The 7500-nt window shown below is 31.5% G+C and overlaps 2 protein-coding genes across 2 annotated transcripts in view; one reads left to right on the top strand and one right to left on the bottom strand.

The window, feature by feature from the left end:
- Positions 1–7500, top strand: part of LOC137622188 (zinc finger imprinted 3-like) — a 223888-nt gene that overhangs the window by 51588 nt on the left and 164800 nt on the right. The window lies entirely within an intron of this gene.
- Positions 718–1967, bottom strand: LOC137622572 (uncharacterized). Its single transcript, XM_068353178.1, has 3 exons — positions 1950–1967; positions 1515–1848; positions 718–947 (listed from the first exon to the last, which is right to left on the bottom strand). The coding sequence occupies exons 1-3, from the start codon at positions 1965–1967 to the stop codon at positions 718–720; spliced, it is 582 nt and encodes a 193-aa protein (XP_068209279.1).

Raw genomic sequence — 7500 nt, forward strand, 5'->3', positions numbered from 1 at the left:
ATCACTTATGCTTACAGTCCACCGCGTAAGATGAACAGATGTCACTCCACTCTTATAGGAGATAAGCCGGGTTACAGTTGAGTGAATTGTAGTCTCTCTGAGCACCGTATTAAGTGACCTAATAACTATTCGAATTAGTAATAAAACATTTTAAAGAGGCTATAAGGAAAACGTTAGTTTTATTGGCTATGACACGAGTCAAATCTAGCAGGCATCAATCAGCTTCCACGGCATACTATTAACGTGAAACCTACAGCAGTTATAGCGATATTGCAAATTTCTTTATCAATTTTATGCTCTAAGCAATGTTGAAAATTTCTTTATCAATTTTATGTTGTAAGCAATGTTTCAAATTTCTTTATCAATTTTATTATCTTAGCAATGTTGCAAATTTCTTTATCAATTTTATGCAGTAAGCAATGTTGCAAATCAAGTTCTATCGTTTATGTTCCAATTTACTAACTTCTAACTTGCATTGATTTTGAATTTAATTGCTTGAGAGAGGAAGTTTAGTATGCCTCTAAAATCAATAATATTACAAAACTATTATTATTATTATTATTATTATTATTATTATTATTATTATTATTATTACATCTGTTGTGATCATCACTATCATCTACTCATATTGTAACCGAGGTGGAACACCTTTAATTGTATGGGCCTACTATAATTATCATCATTTATTTAGTTTCGTTAGTACCATCATCAATATAATCAGTAGTAGTAGAAGCAGGTAGCAGTAGCAGTAGTAATAGCAGAAGTAGTAGTAGCAGCAACAGTAGTAGAGGTAGTAGTAGTAGCAGTAGTAGTGGTGGTAGTGCTAGTAGCAGCAGCATAAGTAGTAGTAGTAGTAGTAGTGATAGTAGCAGCAGCAGTAGTAGTAATTGCTGTAGCAGCAGCAGCTGTAGTAGTAGTAGTAGTAGCAGTAGTAGTAATGGTAGTACCTGCAGCAGTAGTAGTAGTAGTAGTAGTAGCAGTAGCAGTAGTAGTAGTGGTAGTACCTGTAGTAGTAGTAATAGTAGTAGTAGTAGTAGCAGTAGCAGTAGTAGTAGTGGTAGTACCTGCAGCAGTAGTAGTAGTAGTAGTAGTAGTAGCAGCAGCAGCAACAGCAGCCATAGTAGTAGCAGAAGCAGCAGCAGTAGTAGTAGATGCAGCAACAGTAGTAGTAGTAGTAGTAATAGTAGTAGTAGCAGCAACAGTAGTAGTAGTAGTAGTAGTAGTAGTAGCAGCAACAGTAGTAGAGGTAGTAGTAGTAGCAGTAGTAGTAGTAGTAGTAGTAGTAGTGATAGTAGCATCAGCAGTAGTAGTAGTGGTTGTAGCAGCAGCAACTGTAGTAGTAGTAGTAGTAGCAGCTGCAGCAGTAGTAGTAGTAGTAGTAACAGTAGTCTTAGTAGTAGTAGTAGTAGTAGCAGTAGCAGTAGTAGTAGTGGTAGTAGCTGCAGCAGTAGTAGTAGTAGTAGTAGTAGTAGCAGCAGTAGTAGTAGTAGTGGCAGTAGTAGAAGCATCAGCACCAGTAGTAGTAGTAGTAGTAGTAGTAGTAGTAGCAGGAGCAGTGGTAGTAGTAGTAGTAGTAGTAGCAGCAGCAGTGGTAGTAGTAGTAGTAGTAGTAGCAGCAGCAGCAGAAGCCGTAGTAGTAGCAGAACCAGCAGTAATAGTAGTAGTAGTAGTAGTAGTAGTAATAGTAGTAGTAGCAGCAGCAACAGTAGTAGCAGCAGCAGCAGCAGTAACAGTAGCAGCAGCACCAGCAGCAGCAGTAGTAGTAAAATTGATACAAAATGGAAAAGTTAGTAACTCAAAGAGAAAGACGTACTCAAACGAAGCAAATTTCTGCTTCGACAGGTACTTCTACAGGTGCACATGGAAACCACAATCTGACTATTGTCTAGCCGTCATTTCCAACGGGTCGCGTACACTAGTTTACTGTATATATAGTAAATCAAATTAACCGTAATATCCTTATTCATCGATTATAGAATGAAATTTGATAATGACTATAAATGAAAGCCGTAATAATGATAAGTCTTAATATAATTTCTGGGTAAATGGAGAAGAGAGAAGTTAGTTAAACAAAACCGGGAGAGTTTCAGGATCTCTGTAAATAGCTGGAAGAAAAGATGGATGTTTACCGAAGCTGACATCGAAATAGATGAAACAATCTGTGAGGCCATTTTCATTCACAAAGGGAAATCATTGAAGTTGTTTGAAAGTAAGAGATAAATAGTGAAAGCTTTTGAGATGAAAATCTCGAAAGAATTAGATTTCAAAAGGACCAAATGAATGAGAAAATTGTAATAAAGAAAAAAATTTATATACTATTATTATCATCATCATCATCTCCTCCCAAGCCTTTCAACGCAAAGGGCCTCGGTTAGATTTTGCCAGTAGTCTGTATCCTGAGCTTTTAAAGAATTACTTTTCCATTCATCATCTCCTCCTACTTCAGGCGTCATAGACCTCAGCCATGTAGGCCTGGGTCTTCCAACTCTTCTGGTGCCTTGTTAAAACATATATATATATATATATATATATATATATATATATATATATATATATGTATATATATACGTATATATATATATATGTATATATATATATATATATATATATATATACATATATATATGTATATATATATATATATATATATATATATATATATATATATATACATACATATATATAAATATATATATATATATATATATATATATATATATATATATATATATATATATATATATTCACAAATTCATACAAACTGTTTATACAGAGGTCATTATAGTGGGAAAATATTCCCACAACAAAACCGGAGTTTTCAATTCAGTACTAATTGATCAAATTCAATACTTTTCCTCACAATGATTCCCAAACAGTAATACGATATCAATATTTAACAATTTCCTTCTTTGTTGAAAGAGGAAGAGAAATAAAATTCGTGAACTCGATATGATCTAAAATGTATTGGCCTTTCTTAAATTACATTGATCATATATATAGAAAAATAGAATATCATTTATTGTGGAAAAATTAAATTTCATTCTTGGTTTACATATTTTGCAGAGTAAGGAAAAATAAGTTATTCATAAAATATATATGTGATAGTTATTTATTTGTTAGATAAATAAAACTGAGTTTTTTCCATTGTTAAAGATTTTTTTCATGGTTATAACAAAATTATTCTTAAAAGAATATATATATGTATATATATATATATATATATATATATATATATATATATATATATATATATATATATATATATATATATTTAGAAACAATATTATGATTTTCGATTTTATTCTTTTCCGGGTAGTTCATTTTTAAGAAGAATTTTCTATCACTCAAAAATATTTTCGTTATATTTATGATTCAAAACTTTTATGCGGATAAAGAAAAATAATTGTTATAAATGGCATAAGATGATTGTTTCATTTTTCTGGTTATTTAATTAGGTAATTTTCATAAATGGGTTTTTATGTCAAAAATATTCCCATTTCCTTATGACAGCCATTTACTAAACAATATTTTATCTAGGCTACATTAAACTCCTTATTCAATATTCTATAATAAGTTATTAAACGTTACTGAAGACCGCCAGACTAGGGTTCGAGTCACGCTCAAACTCGTTAGTTTCTTTGGTCTCTGCAAGCTCACCATCCATGTGAGCTAAGGATGTGGCATTTGCGGGAGTCTATAGGTCTATCTGCTTAGTCATCAGCAATTATTGTCTGGCCCTCCTTGGTCCTAGCTTAAGTGGAGAGAGGGCTTGGGCACTGATCATATGCATATATGGTCAGTCTCTAAGGGCATTGTCCTACTAGCTAGAGCAATATCACTGTCCCTTGCCTCTGGCATTTATAAATCGCCTTTAAAACCTTTAATCATATTTAGCATTTTTATTCAATACTTAACCGCACCATTCTAAATATCCTTATCATTTAAAGTAGATTTATTCGAAAGGAATACTTAGAAATACTGCTGAAATTGACTCTGAAATACTGCACACTATTTAGAGTATTGTATCGCCAAATTAGCCAGTGGAAGACATCAGCCAACTAAAGCATTCCTTAATCAAGCCATTACAACTGGAAGCTTCAGGTGACCAAAGGCGGCAATTCCAGTGTAATGAGAGAGAGATTCTCCTTTTCCAAAAGACCCAAGAATTCTCCAAAGTCGAAATCGGCCGACAAAACCGAATTAGAATGTGCTACGCTCCAAAGGATAATGTTAACTTAAACTCTTGTTCAATGGGCAATGCCAGATTGTTGTTGGTTTAAACATTCGTTCTTCCTTTTCGGGAATTTAGAAAAGATATTTTCTCGTGGATGGCGGAGATTTGCGTGAGTAAACCACAAGTTGGGTTAAATGTTCAGAATTACCTATCGTGAGCTATTAAGTCGTGACTTACATTATGAAACCATGGAAATTTGTTTGTGTGGATACTGGTGTATACAGTATATTCTCTCTCTCTCTCTCTCTCTCTCTCTCTCTCTCTCTCTCTCTCTCTCTCTCTCTCTCTCTCTCTCTCTCTCTCTCTCTCTCTCTCTTTATAGATATAGATATATATATATATATATATATATATATATATATATATATATATATATAAATTTATGTGTATGAATCGTATATATATATATATATATATATATATATATATATATAAATAAATATATATATATATATATATATATAAATAAATATATATATATATATATATATATATATTAATTTATGTGTATGAATCGTATATATATATATATATATATATATATATATATATATACATATATATATTAATTTATGTGTGTATGAATCGTATATACACACATATATATATATATATATATATATATATTAATTTATGTGTGTATGAATCGTATATATATATATATATATATATATATATATATATACATATATATATATGTGTGTATGAATCGTATATATATATATATAAATATAATATATATATATACATATATATATATATATATATATATATATATATATATATATATATATATATTTATATATGTATGTATGTATCCACAAACCAGCATAGCTCATATTGCAAGTAATCGAATTTCGCATTAATAAAATTCAAGTTGCGTCTTCTAGATCTTGTCTTAAATCTGAATTCATGAATACGCAAATCAGTCACTCGGTCGCTGCCCTTATTCACGTTGACCCAGATTCCTTGCCGAGTCGGTTTGCAAAATATCATTAAACTCTCTTAAATATGCTTATAAAAAAAAGAAGTTACCACGTGAATGATTATGTGATATATTTCCATATTTGTTGTAAATAGAATTATTATTATTATTATTATTATTATTATTATTATTATTATTATTATTATTATTATTGTTATTATTATTATCATTATTATTATTATCTAAGCTGCAAAGCTCGTTGGAAAAGTCTGAGGCTATAAGCCAAAGGACTCTAAGCAAGAGTACTCTAACCCAAGACAGTGGATGACCATAGTTCAGAGGCTATGGCACTACCCAAGTCTAGAGAACAATGGTTTGATTTTGGAGTGTCCTTCTCCTAGAAGAGCTGCTTACCATAGCTAAAGTCTCTTCTACTCTTACTAAGTGAAAAGTGGCCACTGAATATTTCTACCACGAGGTATAATTATCATTATCATTATCATTATCATTATCATTTTCATTTTCATCATCATTATTATTATTATTATTATTATTATTATTATTATTATTATTATTATTATTTCTTAGGTAATAGTAAAGAAATTAGGAAATATAGATGTAAAAAAGGATGTTAGTGGAAGGCTAATCAGTTATGCTTACAGTCCACCGCGTAAGATGAACAGATATCACTCCTCTCTTGAAAGAGATAAGCAGGGTTGTAGTTGAGTGAATTTTAGTCTCTCTCAGCACCGTATGAAGTGACCTAATAACTATTCGAATTAGCAATGAAACATTTCATGGTGGCGATTAATAAGGAAAACGATGTTTTTATTGGTTATAACAAGAGTCAAATCTAGCAGGCATCATTCAGCGTCCATTGCATACTATCAAAGCGCTCTGATTAACGTGAATCCTAGGGCTGTTATAGCAATGTTGCAAATTTCTTTATCAATTCTATGCTCTAAGCAATGTTGCAAATCAAGTTATGTCGTTTATGTTCCAGTCTACTAACTGCTGAGATGTTTTGCACTGGTTTTGAATTTATTTGCTTGTGAGAGGAAGATGAGTATGCCTCTAAAATCAATAATATTACAAAATTAATATATCTATTATAAGTAGGCCTCCAAGGTTAATATTATTACAAAATTAATATCATTATTAGTATTACCTCTGTTGTGAACATCACTATCATCTACTCATATTGTAACTGAGGTGGAACACCTTTATTGTATGGGCCTACTATAATTATCCTGATTGATTTAGTTCCGTTAATACTATCATCAGTATCATCAGAGGTAGTAGCAGCAGGTATCAGTAGTAGTAGCAGAAGTAGTAGTAGCAGTAGCAGTAGTAGTAGTAGTAGTGGTGGTGGTGGCAGTGGTAGTAGCAGCAGCAGCAGTAGTAGTGGTAGTGGTAGCAGTAGTAGTAGTAATAGTAGCAGTAACAGCAGTAGTAGTATTAGTAGTGGTAGTAGTAGTAGTAGTAGTAGTAGTAGTAGTAGCTGCAGCAGTGATAGTAGTAGTAGTAGCATCAGCACCAATAGTAGTAGCAGCAGCAGCAGCATCTGCACAGTGTTAGTAGTACCAGTAGCGGTAGTAATAGTAGCATCATCACAGCAGCTGTAGTAGCAGTAGTAGTAGCGGCATCACAGCAGTAGTAGTAGTAGTAGTAGTAGTAGTAACAGTAGTAGTAATACTAGCAACTGCAGTAGCAGTAGTAGTAGTAGTACTAGCAACAGCAGTAGCAGTAGTAGTAGTAGTAGTAATAGTAGTAGTACTAGCAACAGCAGTAGCAGTAGTAGTAGTACTAGCAACAGCAGTAGCAGTACTAGTAGTAGTACTAGCAACAGCAGTAGTAGTAGTAGTAGTAGTAGTAGTAGTAGTAATAGTGAAACCAATACAAAATGGAAAATATTGTAACTGTGGAGAAAGACGTGCTCAAACGAAGCAAATCTCGTATTAAGAGAGGCGGACAACATTCGAATGATGTCTGGCATAAGGAAAGTCGAGTTAAAAAGTTAAAGTCGCCAAGGGATATGATACTCAGTAGCGACTCTGCGAAGAGAGATGGTCTATAACGAAAGATTTCATGGTTTTTTTTTAAGTTGGCGTATTTCTTTGGATTATTTTGAGCAGAAAGTTTATTGGCAGATATATATACTTGTATATATGTATATATATATATATATATATATATATATATATATATATATATATATACATATATATATAAATATATATATATATATATATATATATATATATATATATATGTATATATATATATATATATGTATATATATATGTATATATATATATATATATATCTATATACATATATG

This window comes from Palaemon carinicauda, chromosome 29 (assembly GCF_036898095.1).
Source record: "Palaemon carinicauda isolate YSFRI2023 chromosome 29, ASM3689809v2, whole genome shotgun sequence".
Lineage (NCBI taxonomy): Eukaryota > Metazoa > Arthropoda > Malacostraca > Decapoda > Palaemonidae > Palaemon > Palaemon carinicauda.

What these genes read in the sequence shown, in the direction of transcription:
- LOC137622572 (XM_068353178.1), bottom strand. An exon ending in TACTACTACTACTACTACTG is followed by an intron (nt 948 to 1,514) that starts GTGCTGATGCTT and finishes CTACTGCTGCAG; the next exon opens with GTACTACCATTACTACTACT.